The sequence below is a fragment of the Salmo salar genome, chromosome 20 (assembly GCF_965601325.2).
Source record: "Salmo salar chromosome 20, fSalSal1, whole genome shotgun sequence".
NCBI lineage: Eukaryota > Metazoa > Chordata > Actinopteri > Salmoniformes > Salmonidae > Salmo > Salmo salar.
The window spans coordinates 67,530,520-67,553,647 of NC_138310.1; the positions used below are offsets into that span (position 1 = coordinate 67,530,520).

The window sequence follows — 23,128 nt, forward strand, 5'->3', positions numbered from 1 at the left end:
TGTACTTTGGTCCAAATCTAGATTTTTGGTTCCAACCGCCGTGTCTTTGTGAGACGTGGAGTGGGTGAATGGATGATCTCCGCATGTGTATTTTCCACCATAAAGCATGTAGGAGGTGGTGTTATGGTGTGGGGGTGCTTTGCTGGTGACACTGTCTGATTTATTTATAATTCAAGGCACACTAAACCAGCATGGCTACCACAGCATTCTACAGCGATACGCCATCCCATCTGGTATGGGCTTAGCGGGACTATCATTTGTTTTTCAACAGGACAATGACCCAACACACCTCCAGGCTGTGTAAGGGCTATTTTACCAAGAAGGAGAGTGATGGAGTGCTGCATCAGATGACCTGTCTTCCACAATCCCCCGACCTCAACGAAATTGAGATCGTTTGGGATTAGTCGGACCGCAGAGCGAAGGAAAAGCAGCCAACAAGTGCTCAGCATATGTGGGGAACTCCTTCAAGACTGTTGGAAAAGTATTCCAGGTGAAGCTGGTTGAAAGAATGCTTAGAGTTTGCAAAGCTGTCATCAAGGCAAAGGGTGGCTATATAAAATATATTCAGATTTGTTTAACACTTTTTTGGTTACTACATGATTTCATATGTGTTATTTCATAGTTTTGAGGTCTTCACTATTATTCTATAATGTAGAAAATAGTAAAAATAAAGAAAAACTTGAATGAGTAGGTGTTCTAAATCTTTTGACCGGTAGTGTATATCTGTGTCACCTCAATAAAGTAAGTAACCATGGTAACCCCAGACAAAGTACCTCAAACGTGCCTAAGAATGATGAGGGACTGAGGATCAGCTCCCTGTGTTTTTAGCAGCTTCAACTGCAAACACATCAACATTGTCCTTACAACCCTCTTTCTACCTAAAAAACAATATCACTTAAATCAGCAATCCCAACCTTAACACAGCAACAACCAGTCATCCCACATACACACAAATCCATACTAAAACAACACACTGCTGACAGACCTACCAAACTGTGAACTGTGTGTGGATAGCAGGTTCCCCTCCTACACACATACACAATGAGTAATGACAGATGAACAAAGACAACTACCATATTGCACATACAAATCAAAACCGTCATGCATTTCTCATACCTCCCCATTACAATACTATCACTCACCTTTTGGGCTTGTGTCATAAAAACAGTGTTACCCAGACCTGGCAAGTGTCTCCACAGGTGTAACTGTCTAAAAACCCTTCAGAATGAAGTGACTGCACACAGACCTTCAAACCCGACCAAACAGAGTAGCTAACAGACGAATCACAGCAACCTGCTGTCCACTAACAAAGCCCTGTTTGTGTCCCACATTGTGACTGATGTTGTTTGTCCAGTAAAAGCAAACAATGACATTCCATGGCTTGCAACTGTATTCACGACTCGCCTTTCCAAATGTAAAGTGTATTCAGACACCTCAGTCAGCAGGGACAAAGCCATCTGTCACATGCAGGGTGGGCGGGCTGGGGTCCATGGGGTGACAGGACAGCAGGTTCCTATACACCACACCATCTAACCCAGTGCTTCTACACCTGCATTGCTTGCTGTTTGGGGTTTTAGGCTGGGTTTCTGTACAGCACTTTGTGACATCAGCTGATGTAAATAGGGCTTTTAAATACATTTGTTTGATCTAGCCCCACAATCTATACACCACACCGTAACCCCACATCCTATACACCACACCATAACCCCACAACCTATACACCACACCATAACCACACAACCTATACGCCACACCGTAACCCCACATCCTATACACCACACCGTAACCCCACATCCTATACACCACACCGTAACCCCACATCTATACACCACACCATAACCCCACATCTATACACCACACCATAACCCCACATCTATACACCACACCATAACCCCACATCTATACACCACACCGTAACCCCACAACCTATACACCACACCATAACCCCACATCCTATACACCACACCATAACCCCACACCATAACCCCACATCCTATACACCACACCATAACCCCACATCCTAAACACCACACCATAACCCCACACCATAACCCCACATCCTATACACCACACCATAACCCCACAACCTATACACCACACCGTAACCCCACATCCTATACGCCACACCATAACCCCACATCCTATACACCACACCATAACCCCACATCCTATACGCCACACCATAACCCCACATCCTATACGCCACACCATAACCCCACATCCTATACGCCACACCGTAACCCCACAACCTATACACCACACCGTAACCCCACATCCTATACACCACACCGTAACCCCACAACCTATACACAACACCATAAACCCACAGCACAGGATCCACCACCCAGCTGAGAATAGGACGTATAAGTTAGAGTGCAGGCTTACCTGATCTTGTCCGCTGCACTGTCAGACCTGGAAGGCAGAGAATAGAGACAGCAGATGTCACACACAGGGGCATCCTCATATACTTCACTCATACAGGTGAATAGCTTGACAAGTCATTGTCTCTCATCTTGTTATCTAACAGTGGGGTCGGGCTGTGACCAAAGCCTCAAAATTATCCTGAGAAAAATTGCATAATCAACAGTTATTGTCCAATCACAGCATTCTACAACAGGCACCAAAACAATGAGAGAAGAGGAGGTCATCCTGGGTAATCTTGTAAGCTTGTAAGCAAAGACAACAAACCACAAAATCCACTTGTTGAGGCAAAACCGCTTAAGCTCGTGCAATGAATACTAATGCTAATAACCTAGCCTGCTCCTATGACACCAGAACATCCACACACTGCCACCGGCATCCCAGCTAGCCTACCGGTAAGCCAGCTAGCCTGTGCCATGCTGTAGCTGCACTGTGACCAAACATACTGCTGCAGATAGCCATCGAGAACATCCAGAGCAGACATTAAATATACCTGCAGAGGAGACATGACATTCCATGCCCTCTAAAGCTGGGTACAGACCGTTTAACCCCCAGCAGCAGTAGCCAGTTATTACAAGCAGAGAGAAAAGAGTAGCATGCAGGACAAATCCCATAAGGTCAAACGTAAGGTTCCTATTCGGAGCAGTACACAGAGAAATAGCGCGGGAAAAACTGTAGAGAAAAAGAGCAGTACGGAGAGGAGAGGGGAGCAGGAGAGAGTGAGAGAGTGAGAGAGAGATAGGAAAGGGAGAGTAGAATGTTGTGGTCTACTGTAGATACTATAGAAGAGAGAGAGAAATAAAGAGAGAGATATAAAGGGGGTATTCCAACAGCACCAGCTCAGGCTGCTGACTTTTCAATAATGGTTACTACTCTATTTCATTTTACTCAAAGCCATTATCACTGCTTTAAGCTTCCTCACAGTCAATTTGGCTGCGATTTGTTTGAATGTCTAATCTTTTTCTTTCACCACTAAACCACAGTATGACGAATCCATTTTCATTACAAAGACACAGCATTGGAAAGAGGCAGATATGACAGGTGCCTTTGGAAGCTTCAAACAGCCCTTCCTCTCTCCAGAATGAGCTACAGGCCATTGAGTTCCTCCTGATGTGGTATCTCATAGCTGAGGTATGATCCTCTCTCTCGCCAGGCCAGCAGGCAGGCAGGCAGGCAGGCAGGCAGGCAGGCAGGCAGGCACCACGCTCTGCTCTCTGTCTGATTTACTTCCCATGCCTGACATTTGTGGTCCCTGAGAACGCTGCTGTATATCCCCACCGCTGACAGAGGTAATATAAAGATGGAGCTGCAGCCATCCACCCACTCACACACAGCCCAAGAGAGGGAGAGGAGGTAGGTTCCCACATTAAGGAAAAGTATGTTCTCACTCACATTTGAAGCACTGCGACTAACATGTGAATTACAACTGCTAGTAAATTTAGCATGCTTAATTACCACAGGTCACTCAGTGAAGATAACATCAAGTGCCTTGAATCCTTACCTTATATCACAAATTGAAAGGATTACAAATGACTAAACTGAAGACTGACATGCCCCAAAGAAGAACATGTTCATTGCACTCATTACCAACAACATGGAAAACGCATCTAAATGGTCAATAATGGGTGTTCCAATCCAGATGCAGCAGTGCCTCGCAGTGCTGAGGACCAACTGCCATCTAGTGGTGAAAAAGCAGCAGTTTAAGGAGCAGACGGTGAATACAGTCATTTCCTGAGCATCCTGATTCATACCGTCAGCGCTCTCCCCTTTCATCAAACCAGACAAACGATTCAATACTTTTGCATACATACAAAACGTAGAATACAAAACACATAGAATACACATACAAGTAAATTCAGAATATTCTTGAATTTACCTCTCCTCTAGGTTGAAGGGAGTCAGGAAGCGAGTGGAGTCATCGTCATGGCTACTCTGCTGGCTGCTCTGCTGGCTGCTGGGTGACAGAACACAACAGAGAGGAACACATGTCAGTCACACACAAATACTCACACAATAAATCCAGTCAAAACATACGATGTTGCCCTACCCACTCCTTCAGGTGCATTCATAGAGAATTTCACTGCAACGGCGATTCTGTGTCCTGAGAATGCGAACTTCAGTACGTGTAATACCACAGTATATATACACTTCTTAGTTATAACCACTAGATGGCCCTACAAGACACACACAAACACTGATCATGAGTCATACAGAGATAAAGTTTCTGTGGTAGAGATGTTCAACTATACTGTGGCACTTAAGAGAATCCCATCAGTCCTGCTGTGCTGCTTGGCTACCCATTAATCCCATTCGATCTCTGTGTGAAGTACTGATTTGATTCCCAGTTGGAGGTATATTAAGTGCATCCAGAAACTTTGAAGACATACAGGTAACTGCCAAAATAAAGGAAACACCAACATAAATTGTCTTAATAGGGTATTGGCCATTACAAGCTGCCAGAACAGCTTCAATGCACCTTGTCATAGATTCTACAAATGTCTGGAACGCTATCGGAGGGATGGGACACCATTCTTCCACTAAAAACTCCATCATTTGGTGTTTTGTTGATGGTGATGGAAAACGCTATCTCAGGCACCACTCCAGAATCTACCATAAGTGTTCAATTGAACACACACACACTTTAAACTTCCTGTGCTCTTTTGAGACCCCTCTTTTAAAGTCACTGAGGTCTCTTCTTCTAGTCATGGTAGCAAAAATAATTGGCAACTGGGCATTATTACACATGGCTCTAAGCATGATGGGATGTTAATTGATTAATTAACTCAGGAACCACACCTGTGTGGAAGCACCTGCTTTCAATATACTTTGTATCCTTCATTTACTCAAGTGTTTCCTTTATTTTGGCAGTTACCTGTAGGTAGCTGACATGGAGAAATGGTCAGACATCTGAGGATGATCACTTTCAAAGAACTCTGTGACATTGCCTTTAACATGATCATAAAGGGAAGTTTTACAACATAATACATTTGCATAAGACAGATGTTCAGAATTATCCAAAAAGAAGCTGAGAGCTATGTTTCCTTCAGTCTTATTCATGGTATTAAAAAGTATAGTCACTGTTGAAATATTTTTTGTTCATCATGTTGCCTCTGAGGAACCAGTTTAAAACTGCAGACTAGGCTAAATAATGCTTCAGTGAAGAACAGTCAATCATTACGTGTTTGGAGACCTTGTGAAATGGTAGTTGTGTCCATGACTCCAGAGGTTTGAAGTTCTGCCTAAGTTTTCCAGGTAGTTATCAAGGTTGTTTTGAGGGTTGGAGGGAGATATATACCCAAGTGAAATGTTCAGCAATGCCTGGATTGCACCTGCTCTACAAGAAATCAGGTGTAGGTTTTTAGTAAACTCACTGCTCTGAGTTTGTGTGCATGTGTGTGTTGGTTAGACTTTATGCAAGTGTATGGGGTGTATATGCTGCACAGTTGTGCATGCCTCTTTCAGAACACAAGCAATGAAAGTTGGAGGTGGCATGAGGCCTCACTAAATCATTAATAACTCATACACAATTGATTCACTATGTGCTTTGAACATGATAGCTACTGTAGGAGATGTAACAAAACACTGTGAATTTTGAGAGCACTGGCATTACAGACTTAAGAGGCAGCCAGAGTAGTGGTAATGGGGTTCTCTTTGGGCTTTGAATTCATTCCAAAGCAATTGCTTTTCAGGATGGGTTTCTGAGAGACAATCCAAACAAAATTGATGACTTTAATAGACTATAAGACAACCATATATTATGTTATCTGTATAAGTATCAACAGTGGTTGATTCGCAAGAAATAGCCACTTACAAAAAAACGTGAGCAGGGTTAACATTTGTCATTCACCACATTCCTTAGTTTAAAGCTGAGAAAAACCTGTACACTAAAGGAAAATAATAATCTGCTCCTGGGAATCTATTCAATAAACCATATCAGAAATAACCTTTCTAAAAATGCATTTGGGAGGCATTTCTAATCTCTTCTATTGCATTAGCAACACTTTCCAAGTCTTGTTAACTGCTATCTTTTATCTCCAGTATCTTGTCGAAAGGTTTTGTCTCTGAAATATTCAAATCCACAGGCCAGACAGAGACACTCAAACCTGGTGAAAGATACTGTTGTTTCCCTAAAATAGTCCAGGTCTTATCTACTCATAACAGAGACTCCACAGGGGCTGAAGCGACTACCACAGACCCCCACAAACACACACACTATACTCACACACTTCCAGACACCCCACACACACTATACTGAAATACTGCCCCCCCCCCTTGAAGTGGGAAACAGAGACCAGACTGGAGTTATTACAGGCTCTGAGAGGAGATGGTAAGACCCACATTTACACCAAATATACACCATAATATAAACTTCACATCGCTGTATTGCATTATGCAGATTGAACACTAACCATGACTTGTTAAACTGTCACAACAAGTTCCATTGTAACTACAGTAGGTTACTCACACTAACCAATGGGTACGTTTGATGTATAACTAGATGACTTATCTAAAACTGTAACAAATCTTTATTGGATGTCATACATACATTTTTTATATCTGGATCAGTTTTGATATCTGGATCAGTTTTGATATCTGGATCAGTTTTGATATCTGGTAAGACACTTAAAGAAGACCCAACTCCAATATATTCTCCTAACAGAGTCGTCCCTTGTGTCAGAGATTGGAAATATCTGACCTAAATCTGCTTCAAGGCTAAAAGTCTTTTTCATAACATAAGTCTCTGATTAAAAAGTGGCATACCATGTCTGACTGTCTCACATTCAATCTTACTGCTGCATGAAATAATTATATACAATCCACACTGGGATTTTCATACAAACTGGAATATATTTGCCATTGAAACAGTTGAAACTCTAGACAGACAACAGTACATCTAAGACAACTTCAGACCCTATCAAACATGTTTTCGGGAATGATTAGAAACACTGTTTTGAGTAAGACAAAGCACACATAGTAAGTAGTGTATTGTCTTGGATTGTGGTACAGAAATTCAGCCAACTCCTAAGGAATAGGGCCTAAACAATGGCCAAGTATTCACCCTTGGTACAGCCTATAGCATTATCAGAAATTAGAGTACTGTACTCACAGCATGTTTGATGGGTGTTCTCTGTGAAGTCCAGCTAAAATGTGCTTAGAATGTCCAGAGGGGTCCAGAAGTCACACAAGCCAGTTTAACTATTAATGCCGTCGTACCATGTTTATACATTAACCGACTAAATGCACTTGAGCTTGGAATAAAGCTGTAGTTACCTGTAGCCTTCCCTGTGCAACGCCAGGGTTGTGGGTTCGATTCCCACGGGTGGCCAGTACAAAAAAAAATGCATGAAATGAAATGTATGCATTCACTACTGTAAGTCGCTCTGGATAAGAGCGTCTGCTAAATGACTAAAATGTAAATGTAGTCGTAGAATCTAGAGTCATACATTCCTTAGGTTACAATATTTACCTTGTGAAACAGACAGATCATAGTCACATTTTTATACACACAATAACCCTTGAGTAAGAATGTAACAATAAAACAATACTTCCTCTGTAACAGATTTACTTTTCGCAATGTTGAAATGATTGAGTTCAGTGCATACAATACAATTTAAGGGCTTTGCCTTGGGGCTACAGGTTAGCAATGAACCCCGAGACGGGATTGCTAACAAGGCTGGAAATTCAAAACATCAAAAATCTAATAATTTCAATTTCTCAAACAATCAACTATTTTACACAATTTAAAAGATAAACATCTCCTTAATCTAACCACATTGTTCGATTTTCAAAGAGGCTTTACGGCAAAAGCATAAAGTTAGATTATGTTAGGACAGTACATAGCCACAAAAGTACAAACATCCAGTTTCAATTCAAGGTCAGGCGTCACCAAAAGCAGAAACCAGCTAAAATTATGCACCAACCTTTGACAATCTCCATCAGATGACACTCCTAGGACATTATGTTATACAATACATGCATTTTTTGTTCCATCAAGTTCATATTTATATCCAAAAACAGCATTTTACAGTAGCGTGAAATTCAGATTTTTTTCTTCTCTGAAATGCTTCCGGTGAACATAACAAAATTACTATTCGAAAACATTGGTAAATTATAATATTGTCATTCAAAGAATAATATATTATCATCTCGTAATTGCTACCGAATGGCCAGATCTCAAAATAACTTTACTGGGAAATCACATTTTGCAATAAACGGGGTGCTATGCTAAGAACAATAGGCTATGCTATACAGTTAGCATCATCTAATATCGATAATAACATTGTAAATATCCCCTTACCTTTGATTATCTCCATCAGAAGGCACTGCCAGGAATCCCAGGTCCAGAACAAATGTGGTTTCTTTTGACATAGTTCATAATTTATGTCCAAATAACACCAAGTAGTTAGCGTTCAGTATGCTCCCACAAAACGCGGTGGGGGGGGGTGTAAAATCACGCCGAAAAGCTAAAAAAAACCTAGTAAATAATCTATTTACGTTCGTTCAAACATGTCAAACGTTGTTTAGCATTAATCTTTTGGTCCATTTTTAACGTGAAACATCAGTAAACATCAGTAATATTTTCACACAACCTATCCTATGTCTAGATAAACAATTATGACAAACTCACTCTTCTCAGATTTATGTGCAGGCGCAAAAAAATGAAGTGACGGCATGTCAACTTCCCTGCATTCTAATTTGCTCTCTGTTTATCATAGACGCTTCAAACAACTTTATAAAGATCGTTGACATCTAGTGGAAGCCGTAGGAGTTGCGAAATGAATCCTTTCTCACTATGGTATCTATAAAACAATGACACTAAATAGTACAGTCACAAAATTCACATTTTTTTTTTATCTATTTTTCACAGGTTTTTGCCTGCAATATGAGTTTTGTTATACTTACAGACACCATTCAAACTGTTTTAGAAAATTCAGAGTGTTTTCTATCCGAATGTGTTAATAATATGCATATCCTAGCTTCTGAGTTGGTGTAGGAGGCAGTTAAAAATGGGCACATATTTTTTTCAAAATTTCTCAATACTGCCCCCTAGCCCCAACAGGTTAAAGAGCTAACGTACGCTAACCCCATTCCGTACAAATGTGCGCAACAGCGACATTCAAATGAGGCTGCAAAGAAAACTAATGGGACTGTAGCGACTGTGTTGACATCAAAATCTGGGGTGTGAACTACGTTTCTATTCAAGCGTTGATTGACATGGGAATGGCTCTATAGTACTGGAGAAAAGTAAAAAAAAAACGTACCCCTCCGACGCTGTACGTTACATCGTGACGTGTCATCTCGTAAAGTACAGCACGCATTAAGCAACTAATTCTGTTTTACAGCCTCTCTCCACCAGATGTAGCACTTCTCTCACTGTTTAAAAACAAGAAAGGGACAGGGACAAGGTAAGGGGGGGATACCTAGTCATTTTTTGCGTCATCACTGCAAGCTATGGTGACTCTCAAAAGCCGCTGTTTACTTCTGAAGATCACCTTAGCACCGCCTTAAAAACTCCTTATCACTATCACGCAATAGGTTTCGCTTCCCCATCCACCATTTTTTTTAAAGACCCTAATGGAGCTCATTGCCTTCTTAAATCATGCAGAGATGGGCATCATGAGGGTCTCGTCATTGAATTTGTTGGAAAGGGGAGAAATTGTGCTTAACAATGGTATTGATATTACAGTTGATGTGGAAGTATTACGATTTTTTGGGCGCTAAAATAAGGTCAATTGTACGGACCAGCGCGATGTACAAAATTAATTAGTTGACGTTAAAGGTTAGAGCTGCCGCTTTCAAGGAGTGGCACACTAATCCGGACGCTTATAAGAAATCCCGCTATTCCCTCAGACAAACCATCAAACAGGCAAAGTGTCAATACAGGACTAAGATTGAATCCTACTACACCGGCTCTGACGCTCGTCGGATGTGGCAGGGAAAATGTCTTCAATGACATTTTCAACCTCTCCCTGACCGAGTCTGTAATACCTACATGTTTAAAACAGACCACCATAGTCCCTGTGCCCAAGAAAGCAAAGGTAACCTGCCTAAATGATTACCACCCCGTAGCACTCACGTCGGTAGCCCTGAAGTGCTTTGAAAGGCTGGTCATCGCTCACATTAACACAATAATGCCGGAAACTCTAGACCAACTCCAATTCGCATACCACCCCAACAGATCCACAGATGACAATCTCAATCGCACTCCACACTGCCCTTTCCCACCTGGACAAAAGGAACACATATGTGAGAATGCTGTTCAATGACTACAGCTCAGCGTTCAACACCATAGTGCCCACAAAGCTCATCACTAAGCTAAGGACCCTGGGACTAAACACCTCCCTCTGCAACTGGATCCTGGACTTCCTGACGGGCCGCCCCAAGGTGGTAAGGGTAGGCAACAACACATCTGCCATGCTGATCCTCAACACTGGGGCCCCTCAGGGGTGCGTGTTTAATCCCGTCCTGTACTCCCTGTTCACCCACAACTGTGTGGCCAAGCACGACTCCAACACCATCATTAAGTTTGCCAACGACACAACAGTGGTAGGCCTGATCACCGACAACGATGAGACAGCCTATTGGGAGGAGGTCAGAGACCTGGCAGTGTGGTGCCAGGACAACAACCTCTCCCTTAATGTGAGCAATACAAAGGAGCTGATCGTGGACTATAGGAAAAGGCGGGCCGAACAGGCCCCCATTAACATCGACGGGGCTGAAGTGGAGCGGATCGGGAGTTTCAAGTTCCTTGGTGTCCACATCACCAACGAACTATCATGGTCCAAACACACCAAGACAGTTGTGAAGAAGGCACGGCAACACCATTTCCCACTCAGCAGACTGAAAAGATTTGTCATGGGTACCCAGATCCTCAAAAAGTTCTACAGCTGCACCATCGAGAGCCTCCTGACCGGTTGCATCACCGCCTGGTATGGCAACTGCTTGGCATCTGACCGCAAGGCGCTACAGAGGGTAGTGCGTATGGCCCAGTACACCACTGGGGCCAAGCTTCCTGACATCCAGGACCGATATACTAGGCGGTGTGAAAGGAAGGCTCTAGTCATTCAAGTCATAGACTGTTTTCTCTGTTACCGCAAGGCAAGCGGAACCGGAGCGCCAAATCTAGGACCAAAAGGCTCCTTAACAGCTTCTACCCCATAGCCATAAAACTGCTGAACAATTAATCAAATGGCCACCCAGACTATTTACATTGACTCCTTTACAAATTACCTCAACTAATCTGTACCCCCACACATTGACTCGATACTGGTACCCCCTGCATATTGCCATGTAATTTTCAAATGTAATTATTTTTTTGTACTTTTGTTTATTTAGTAAATATTTTCATAACTTTATTTATTGAACTGAATTGTTGGTTAGGGGCTTGTAAGTAAGCATTTCACGGTAAGGTCTACTACACCTGTTGTATTCGGCACATGTGACAAATACAATTTCATTTGATATTTTGTGGTGATGGACAATTACAACACAAGGAATGCTTATTGCATTGCTTTCAAGTATAATGAAAATGGCCTTGAACCAGATGTGACTACAATGGCTTCACCTGAGGCTTGCTACAGACAGAACCTCACTACAAACAAGGAAACCTGGAACCTGTACTTTATTGGTGTGCAAAGGCTAGAATGACAGATCATCCATTTTCAGGGATATACAGTGGGAGTGAATAATGCATGAAGTAAATGTATTGTGGTGTTGCGACTGCGAGGGGCTGCACATATAATCTCTAACATGGCCATCGTATTGTAACGGAAAGCCAGCCAGTGGACGTAGAGCTTCCAGCAGACCATCCTCCACCTTCCCTCACTACACTACATCACCTGGGCAAGAAGCAGTGCCTTGTTCCCATCAAGGCTGCTCTGACCATGCACTTACACGCCCTGCTGGCAGTGACAGCCCCCATTGCACTACATTGTAAATCATAGCAATATAAAGAATGGGAGAACGCTGGAGCCAGTGCAGCATATGACAAACAGGCATCAAATGTGGGTTGAGTCTGGATCAACGGCATAGCCCTGAAATAAGTGTGCTGTCATTTGTCACAGCTTCTTTTATGAATGCTTAATTCATAGCTGTGTGCTGCAGAGGCAGTCAGAAGCAGTGGTTCCCTTAAGGCTACAAGAGTGTAGATGGAGAAAAATGTCAATATCTCGTTATGTTCGCTAGCTGTGTCGCCGCTACCCAACAAGATGAAAATAGCTTGGGTCTTCAATACTGCCAAATAAATAATTGATGATGGGATTATTAATATTGAGTTGTGGTGGATTATGTAACACATACGCCCACTGTTAGTCTTTTCAGTCTTCATCCATCAGTTCTCTCACAGCAAAACAGACCAAGACAGGACTATTCAGCAGCAGAAATTAATACTGTATGTGTATGTGAACCACTGACTGATAATACAGTGTGAACAAACTGGTTTTGCATCCCTAGAGGGGGATATAGATGTGATTAGTCTGAAATGGTAATGGTCCAGTTATTTTATCTTGAGAGCTGACAGGGTTATGCACACATGCCTCTAGGTAAAATATATGTTTTCAGTCAAATGGCGTGGACATGGCATAATCACCCTCTGTATGTCTACCATCTGCTGCTACCATCTCTGCTCCCTGCTGGGGGAGAGGGAGAACACAAATCCCAGCAGAACTAGAAGCTCCTCCATTCCCATGAACATGACAAGAACACAGTCTCCACTGCAGGTTCTCATCTAATTGTGTAATTTGCTGGCAAATCCAATTTTATGAATCACATGGTTCGTAGACAAACAGTGAAATAAATGCTTGACGTTAGTGTGCGTGTGTGTTACTCCAGTGTAAACCTCCCACTGGGCACACAATGGTTGAATCAATGCTGTTTCCATGTAATTTCAATGAAATTACATAGAACAAATGTGGAATAGACGTTGAATTAACGTTTGTGCCAAGTGGGCTGTCTGATCTTTGTAATCTAAGGATGCAACTCTACCGGGCCTATACTTTAACCTAAACATTGAAAACTTTAACTGTTAACCGCACAGCATGCGCTCCGGTACCGCTTGCCGTTCGGTAGCAGAGAGAACAGTCTATGACTTGGGTGGCTTCAATCATTTTAGGGCCTTCCTCTGATCCCACCTGGTATAGAGGTCCTGGATGACTGGAAGCTTCGCCCCAGTGATGTACTGGGCCGTACGCACTACACTCTGTAGTGCCTTGTGGTCGGAGGCCGAGCAGTTGCCATAAAAGGCGGTGATGGCAACCAGTCAGGATGCTCTCGATGGTGCAGCTGCAGAACTTTTTGAGGATCTGAGGACCCATGCCAAATCTTTTCAGTCTCCTAAGGGGCTTTGTCGTTGTCGTTTCCTCTTCACGACTGTTTTGGTGTATTTGGACCATGACAGTTCATTGGTGATGTGGACACCAAGGAATTTGAAGTTCTCAACCTGCTCCACGACAGACCTGTTGATGAGAATGGGGGTGTGCTCGGCCCTCCTTTTCCTGTAGTACACCATCATCTCCTTTGTCTTGATCACGTTGAGGGAGAGGTTGATGTCCTGGCACCACACTGCCAGGTCTCTGACCTCCTCCCTATAGGCTGTCTCATCGTTGTTGGTGATCAGGCCTACCACTGTTGTGTCGTCGGCACACTTAATTATGAGTCGTGCTTGGCCATGCAGACATGGGTGAACAGGGAGTACAGGAGGGGACTGAGCACGCACCCCTGAGGGGCCCCCGTGTTGAGGATCAGCGTGGCAGATGTGTTGTTACCTACCCTTACCATCTGGAGACGGCCCATCAGGAAGTCCAGGATCCAGTTGCAGAGGAAGGTGTTTAGTCGCAGGGCCCTTAGCAGGATGATGGTAAAATAATGACATTATAGGTCCCTGATCTGTACTACAGTGCATTCGGAAAGTATTCAGACCCCTTCCCTTTTTCCAAATGTTGTTACATTACATCCTTATTCTAAAATCGATTAAAATAATTTTACTCTGTACACAATACACCATCAATCTGTACACAATACACCATTATGACAAAGCAAAAACAGGTTTTTAGATCAAAAAACAGAAATACCTTATTTACATAACCTTGAGATGTTGCTACAACTTGATTAGAGTCCCCCTGTGGTAAATTAAATTTATTGAACATGATTTGGAAAGGCACACACCTGTCTATATAAGGTCACAGTTGACAGTGCATGTCAGCGCAAAAACCAAGCCATGAGGTCGAAGAGATTGTCCGTAGAGCTCCGAGACAGGATTGTGTTGAGGCACAGATCTGGAGAAGGGTAGCAAAACATTTTTGCAGCATTAAATGTCCCCAAGATCACAGTGGCCTCCATCATTCTAAATGGAAGAAGTTTGGAACCATCAAGTCTCTTCCTAGAGCTGGCTGCCCGGCCAAACTGAGCAATAGGGGGAGAAGGGCCTTGGTCAGGGAGGTGACCACGAACCCGATTGTCAATCTGACAGAGCTCCAGAGTTCCTCTGTGGAGATGGGAGAACCTTCCAGAAGGACAACCATCTCTGCAGCTCTCCACCAATCAGGCCTTTATGGTAAAGGGGCCAGATGGAAGCCACTCCTCAGTAAAAGGCACATGACAGCCCACTTGGATTTGGCCAAAAGGCACCTAAAGGACTCTCAGACCATGAGAAACAAGACTATCTGGTCTGATGAAACCAACATTGAACTCTTTTGCCTGAATGTCAAGCGTCACGTCTGGAGGAAACCTGGCACGGTGAAGCATGGTGGTGGTAGCATCATGCTGTGGGAATGTTTTTCAGTGGCAGGGATTGGGAGACAAGTCAGAATCGCGGGAAAGATGAACGGTGCAAAGTACAGAGAGATCCTTGATGAAAACCTGCTCCAGAGTACTCAAAACCTCAGCCTGGGGCAAAGGTTCACCTTCCAACAGGACAACAACCCTAAGCACACAGCCAAGACAATGCAGGAATGGCTTCGGGACAAGTCTCTGAATGTCCTTGAGTGGCCCAACCAGAGCCAAGGACTTGAACCCAATCGAATATCTCTGGAGAGACCTGAAAATAGCTGTGCAGCGATGCTCCCCATCCAACCTGACTGAGCTTGAGAGGATCTGCAGAGAAGAATGGGAGAAACTCCCCAAATACAGGTGTGCCAAGCTTGTAGCGTGCGTACAGTGGTCCTATTGATTATGGCCACTAGAGGGCAATGACGTTCTATCTACTGCAGTTATAGACTGAATCTCAAACCGAATACTTGGCCCCTAAGACCTTTATCGAGTGGACACTTGTTGTTGTGTTCGGTAGTGATTACTTGAGTCTGCAAGTGTTTTGGCCAAAATGAGCATTGAGACAATGCGCACTCGACGTCTCAACTGAAACGTATAAATATAAAAAAATTCTAAATGTATTCGCGAGCATTGTCTCCCGCGACCTGTCTTGTGCACGTGCGGAGCGCTTTATATCCATGGCAAATAATTTGAAAGACACATATTTACAACTAACACTACAGCATAGTTGCGTTAGGTATTTGTAAAAAATAAAATATATGATGTTTATGATCGGGACCTGTTAGTGGTAGTTTTGTGATAACTGCACTGGGATTTTAAATTTGTGGTTTGAAAAAAACAAACATGGTTAGGGATTTTGGCAATGAGGCCCTGTATCTACTTCCCCAGAGTCAGATGAACTCGTGGAAATTTCTATGTCTCTGCGTTCAGTTTGAAGGAAGTTTCTAACTTGCACTAACGCAATTGCTAACTAGCGTTAGTGCAATTACTGGAAGTCTATGGTGTCTACCCCCAGGTCGTTGCTGTAAATGAGAATGTGTTCTCAGTCAACTTACCTGGTAAAATATGGATAAAATACTTTTTTTTTTTAATCTAGCATTATCTTGCAAAAACTACCTCTAAATTCCTTCAAACTGGAAAGTAGAGGTCGGCCGATTATGATTTTTCAACGCCGATACCGATTATTGGGGGCCCAAAAAAGGCCGCTGACAATTAATCGACCGATTTAAAAAAAAAATGTTTTAATTTGTAATAATGACAATTACAACAATACTGAATGAACACTTATTTTAACTTAATATAATACATCAATAAAATCAATTTAGCCTCAAATAAATTATGAAACATGTTCAATTTGGTTTAAATAATGCAAAACCAAAGTGTTTGAGAAGAAAGTAAAAGTGCATTATGTGCCATGTAAGAAAGCTAACGTTTAAGTTCCTTGCTCAGAACATGAGAACATACTGTATGAAAGCTGGTGGTTCCTTTTAACATGAGTCTTCAATATTCCCAGGTAAGAAGTTTTAGGTTGTAGTTATTATAGGAATTATAGGACTATTTCTCTCTATACGATTTGTATTTCATATACCTTTGATATTGGATGTTCTTATAGGCACTTTAGTATTGCCAGTGTAACAGTATAGCTTCCGTCCCTCTCCTCGCTCCTACCTGTGCTCAAACCAGGAACACATCAACAACAGCCACCCTCGAAGCAGCGTTACCCATGCAGAGCAAGGGGAAACAACTACTCCAAGTCTCAGAGTGAGTGACGTTTGAAACGCTATTAGCGCGCACCCGGCTAACTAGCTAGCCATTTCACATCGGTTACACCAGCCTAATCTTGGGAGTTGATAGGCTTGAAGTCATAAACAACGCAATGCATTGCGAAGGGCTGCTGGCAAAACGCACGAAAGTGCTATTTTGAATGAACGCTTACGAGCCTGCTGCTGCCTACCACCGCTCAGTCAGACTGCTCTATCAAATCATAGACTTAATTATAACATAATAACACACAGAAACACGAGCCTTAGGTCATTAATATGGTCGAATCCGGAAACTATCACGTTTATTCTTTCAGTGAAATACGGAACCGTTCCGTAATTTACCTAATGGGTGGCATCCATAAGTCTAAATGTTCCTGTTACATTGCACAACCTCCAATGTTATGTCATAATTACGTAAAATTCTGGAAAATTAGTTCGCAACGAGCCAGGCGGCCCAAACTGTTGCATATACCCTGATTCTGTGTGCAAGGAACGCAAGAGAACTGACACAATTTCACCTGGTTAATATTGCCTGCTAACCTGGATTTCTTTTAGCTAAATTTGTAGGTTTAAAAATATATACTTCTGTGTACTGATTTTAAGAAAGGCATTGATGTTTATGGTTAGGTACAGTCGTGCAATGATTGTGCTTTTTTTCGCAAATGCGCTTTTGTTAAATCATCCCCCGTTTGGCCAAGTTGTCTGTCTTTGTTAGGAAAAAATAGTCTTCACAGTTCGCAACAAGCCAGGCAGCCCAAACTGCTGCATATACCCTCATTCTGTTTGCAAGAGAAGTGACACATTTTCCCTAGTTAAAATAAATTAATGTTAGCAGGCAATATTAACTAAATATGCAGGTTTAAAAATATATACTTGTGTATTGATTTTAAGAAAGGCATTGATGTTTATGGTTAGGTACACGTCGGAGCAAAGACAGTCCTTTTTCGCGAATGCGCACCACATCGATTATATGCAACGCAGGACTGGCTAGATAAACTAGTAATATCATCAACTATGTGTAGTTAACTAGTGATTATGATTGATTGATTGTTTTTTATAAGATAAGTTTAATGCTAGCTAGCAACTTACCTTGGCTTCTTACTGCATTCGCGTAACAGGCAGTCTCCTCGTGGAGTGCAACGTAAAGCAGGTGGTTAGCGCATTGGACTAGTTAACCATAAGGTTGCATCCCCAAGCTGACAAGGTAAAAATCTGTCGTTCTGCCCCTGAACAAGGCAGTTAACCCACCGTTCCTAGGCCGTCATTGAAAATAAGAATGTGTTCTTAACTGACTTGCCTAGTTAAATAAAGGTAAAAAAATAAAAAATATATATATTTTTTTAAATAATAAAAATACATATATATATAATAATAATCATTAAAAATATATATTTATATACTTAAAAAAAAAAAAATTATATAAAATATTCGGCAAATCGGTGGCCAAAAATACCGATTACCGTTTGTTATGAAAACTTGAAATCGGCCCTAATTAATTGGCCATTCCGATTAAATCGGTCGACCTCTACTGGAAAGATATAAAAAAAATGGATCCACAAGTTCATCTGACTCTGGGGCAGCAGATTAAGGGCCTCATTGCCAAAATCCCGAAGTATCCCTTTAACGTTAGTCCTAATTTTGTTTAAACGTTTTAACATTTAAATGTTCACACACTTCCCTGCAAAGTCAAAACGCAGTAACTACGAATTTGGTCAAAAATCTTTGATCTGTTGTAATGGTCAGGTAAATTATCTGATTAATGTGGTATTTAGTTTCCTGACACAAGAACAAGCCAGTTGATCAGAATATAAAATGGAGTGTCAGAAATTGCTGTCTGCCTAGACAGAAAAATACTTAGAAGTCAGATTTTACAGTACCAAAAATTATGTTAATGCCTTTTGATTTTGTAGGGGTGTGAACGTTGAAACGTCAAAACGTTTAAAAGAAATTGGGACGTTAACGTTAAAGGAATACTTTGGGATTTTTGGCAATGCAGCCCTTTATCTACTTCCCTAGAGTCATATAAACTCGTGGATACCATTTTTATACATTTGTCCAGTTAACCTGGTTATTATTCTAATGAGTGCCGCCCCCAAAGAAAAGTCAATAAAGTTTTGGGGCGGAGCTCATTAGAATAATGATTGACTTCATAATGACTTGTGATCAAATCTGTACCCTTCATAGATGTTTATGTTTCACAAGTTTGGACATCACAGTACAGCACAGCACAACACAGCACAGTAGAATTCAGTAAAGTAGACTATAGTCCAGTACAGTACAATACAGTACATTATACTGCTCTGCTCTACTTTACTGTACTCTACTGTACAATACAGTAATGTACTATATTTTATTTTACTGACCTATACCCTACTCTACTTGTGAAACAGACAGCTATGATTGGTTCAGACTTGGACTGACGAATTTTCAACATCCATGAACGTCTGGTGTCGGTCAGTGTTCAGTGAGTGAAAGGGCTACAGTAAATGGAAAGAGATTCATTTGACCAGAATTCAAAGCCATTGCTTATTCTTCATTTTTAGGATGGAAAATGTTAAAAAAAATGTATATTTGCCTTAATTAAAAAATATATAGACTAGCTTTCATTTGACACCAAATGTGCTCCTATGAACTTCACATGTTAGTATATTGTTAATTGTGATAACTATTGCTATGAGTATTTATCCTGCTACCAGACACTTTTAACCCTGTTTACATGTACATTACATATACATTACTACTTATATTGTAGTAATATAGGTAAGAGCTCGGAAGTTAAGCATTTCACTGTAATGTTTTATATCTGCTGTATCCTGTGCATGTAACAATACAACTTGAAACTAGTGCTCATGGGTCTTTTTACATGGAAATGCACGGTAACCAAATCATTAGGCTGCTGTCAAACAGTAATCCACTGACCCTTAGCCTCCATGTTCTCTAAATACGGCTATGTGCAATTCCGCAAGGACTTTCTTAAAGATTTTGTCACCTCTAGGTACTGGTGCAGTTGAATGCTGTATCGAGGTGCTATAACTGAAAGCATTAGTTCCTGCCTCTTGGTGTTTCAAAAACGTGCTTCACCTTCAGCTATAATGTTGAATACAATGGGCAGCAGGCTGCTGCCTCACAATCATAAACCTTTAAATCTTATTCAATCTTACAGCTCAATAAAAAAAACAGACATTCTAAAATGACAAAGACCTTGTTCTTTCTGTTAGTGTTAGTACTGGCCAAAACGTTAGTGGACAGTGACAGCAGGCTCAAAGCAGCATGAAGGGTTTAAGGGGGAGACAGCAGGGAAGAAAGGAGAAGAGGTCTGGGTTTAAATTTTGGGGGAGGTAATACCCCATACCAACCTGCTCTCGCTGCCGGTGTGCTCCTTCTTCTCTCTCACCCTCAGCCACTTGCGAAGCAGGAAGCGCTTGCGTCGGGGTGAGGCGCTGGGCGTAGAGAAGTTGGACCAGGAGGCCCCATCCTCGTCGCTGGACCGGGTGATCTCGATGGATGGCAGCTGCAGGTACTCCTTGGAGCTCGAGTGCGAGCGGGTGGAAGCTAGCCACCCATTCACCAGCCTGCCCCTGTCCTTCTCCCTCTCACTGGGCACGTTCTTCATGCGCCTCATCTTGAAGCGCTTGCGTCGTAGCGTTGGGGTGGACAAGCTTGACCACACAGGACCATCTGAGACCCCGCCGTTCCCCCCATCCGAGTAGGCAGGGGCATCGCGGGGAACGCTCACCTGGAGTGATGGGGGCCGTAAGTTCTCGTTCATGGTCGAGGACAGTGGATATTGGAGGAGAAGTGCTGGCTGGCTCGTCGTTTTAGTAGTTGGCAGGCTTGCTGGGAGCTGTAGTTGGCGGAAGCTGAGGCAGTAGCTGGTTGTTGAGTCAGGTGCCAATATACTGCAACAGCACAGAGACACTGAAAAATTCAGGGTCGTCCTCATTTACTGATCTCTCATATAGCCTTATATACACTCTTCTGGATCCTTACCACTAGTTACCACTTACTCCATGTCCCTGTGCATGACCTGACAGGTGAGGAGGTGAGTCCTTCAGATACCCGGGGCCTGGCCTGGTCCTCAGCTTTGGGGAGTTGTGTGGCTGTTGCTGGTCGTCAGGCGACAACAGGGCTAGCGGTTTGCAGCAGCATCTCGGGCCAGGAGAGAGGGCTGACTTAGACAACAAACGGGGTGTCTGTTCTCCAAGCAGCAGATGAAACATGTATAAGGTCTGTCAGGGAGTGTAACAGTACTCCTCCGCTCTCCCCCGGAACTGGCAGGCCCAGTTACACACACACACATTCACAGCTCTCTCTCTCTCTGCTCGCTGCCTGCCTACTGCCTGCTGCTAGGGCTGACTGCCACTGCTACTCCCAATGCTAGACAGGATGTCTCCAAGTACAAGCAACACTCCAGTCTTGAAGTTGACAGATCAGATGAGCTCTGTACTGTATGCTCCTGGGTGGTTGATTACTGTCCCGTGCATGTGTTGTAGGTTGGGTAGGCTCTTGCAGTCCGTCGCCTGGAGCACCGGTGTCCCGCTGTCCTCTCTCTCGCTCCGCACAGACACCTCCTACAGGTTAAAGGGAGGTGATAGTGGTGCTAGGTACAGGCAAGGCTGAGGGCGATGACACAGCAAAGGAGACACACACACAAACACATGCACACCCACAAACATGCACCCAGGAAACACAATGTACACAGACAGAAAACACACACAAATATGTAGACACCCACACACACTTTCTCATTTACACTAACCTGTCATTACACTGGTATGCCCATGTAATGCATTTAATGCTGTTAGCTGGCAGTGATACTCTGTCTCCACTGTCTGACTCCACCACCATATATACCTTACTGACTCAGAGAACATTAACCAATAAGAGATGTTTTGAACCAATAGTGAACCATGTGCTCAAGTCTACATTTCACTGTACAAACACAGAGGTAATTGTAGACCTATAGGTTCAGATATACCCACCATGACATATACATTGAACCAAAGACACATTGACTATCACATGATTTAAGTAGCAGATTAAATGTATTTGTTAAACTGTGTGATGGGTAAGTGATATTGGCATGGGGAACGTACAAATATCTGAAACATGTGGGTCTGAAGACAATTATTATGAAAGAGAAAAACACTTGGCTGAAGAGGTCTCTGATGAACTTTTTAAAACCTTTTACTGCACAATGGAGCTCTAGCCTTCCATTGTTAGTGTACGGAGCAGGCAGGTTTCATGTCCTCTACAATACACTAACGGCTGTATGTGTCAACAAACAGTTTTGTGTCAACAAGCCTGCTCCAGTACCTCTTTATGAACAGTGTGAAGAGACAGCGTGGGTAGAAATAACCACTAAAGCAGACTGGCTGTTGAACCAACCCACTGAGGATATAAAACATAAATGCCAAAATAAAGGAAACACCAACATTCACTCAAGTGTTTCCATTATTTTGTAAGTTGCCTGTAGGTCGGAGCACAGCAGACACACAGAGGAGTCAATGGTAATCGTAACCATCTGGGTTTGAAATGCCGGTTTCACAAGTCTTATGCTCTACATGTTGACTAATATAGAGTATAGTAAACGTTATGCCGAAATAGCTTATTCTGCTTATTCTATACCAAAGTACAGACCTGGGGCTATTGTAGTGACCGTATTAATGGCACACCGGCAGAAATTCTATGTGACCGTTGAGTCATAGTAATTGCCTTTTATGCACTCTGGACATGCTTTGGTAGTACCCAACTTGCTAATGACCATTAGATCCTAATGGCCTGGTACTCAGGGCTCTATTGTCTCTAACCAATCTGACATCAATGCAAATGATTTAAAAATATCACATGAAACACATCAAAACAGTAGGCCAATCTACTTTTAAAACTCACCTCACTGTGATGATACATTTGAAGATAGAAGAGAGTGAAACATGGTTGTTGTGTATGTTGTTTCAAAGCCTAACAACGAAATGGACAGAGCTTTCTAATGATGATTAATTCAAAACTCCCACATGCATATTAGAGCTTATGCATATGCATAGGCTTATAAGCCCAAGCCCCCAATTATGATTGTGCTGATTAAAGAAGTCTTTGGTACATAATTGGTCTAGCCTATACTCCAGTATTAAACAAATGTGAGTAATCGCCTTTGAGTGTGGACTGTATTATCATGTACA

At 42.5% G+C, this 23,128-nt stretch overlaps 2 protein-coding genes across 2 annotated transcripts in view; both read right to left on the reverse strand.

The window, feature by feature from the left end:
- The window catches only part of LOC106581103 (protein Aster-B), a 70,642-nt gene extending 66,256 nt beyond the window's left edge, over positions 1 to 4,386 (reverse strand). The window contains exons 1-2 of the mRNA XM_045703856.2: positions 4,298 to 4,386; positions 2,386 to 2,412 (exon numbers count right to left, since the gene is read on the reverse strand). The gene's annotated coding sequence lies outside the window, so the exon portion shown is untranslated. The remainder of the gene's footprint in view (positions 1 to 2,385; positions 2,413 to 4,297) is intronic.
- On the reverse strand, positions 1,435 to 21,512 carry LOC123729185 (uncharacterized). Its single transcript, XM_082966108.1, has 4 exons — positions 20,306 to 21,512; positions 4,298 to 4,375; positions 2,386 to 2,412; positions 1,435 to 1,513 (listed from the first exon to the last, which is right to left on the reverse strand). The coding sequence occupies exons 1-4, from the start codon at positions 20,890 to 20,892 to the stop codon at positions 1,435 to 1,437; spliced, it is 771 nt and encodes a 256-aa protein (XP_082822234.1). The 5' UTR covers positions 20,893 to 21,512.
- Positions 21,513 to 23,128: the final 1,616 nt, after the last annotated feature.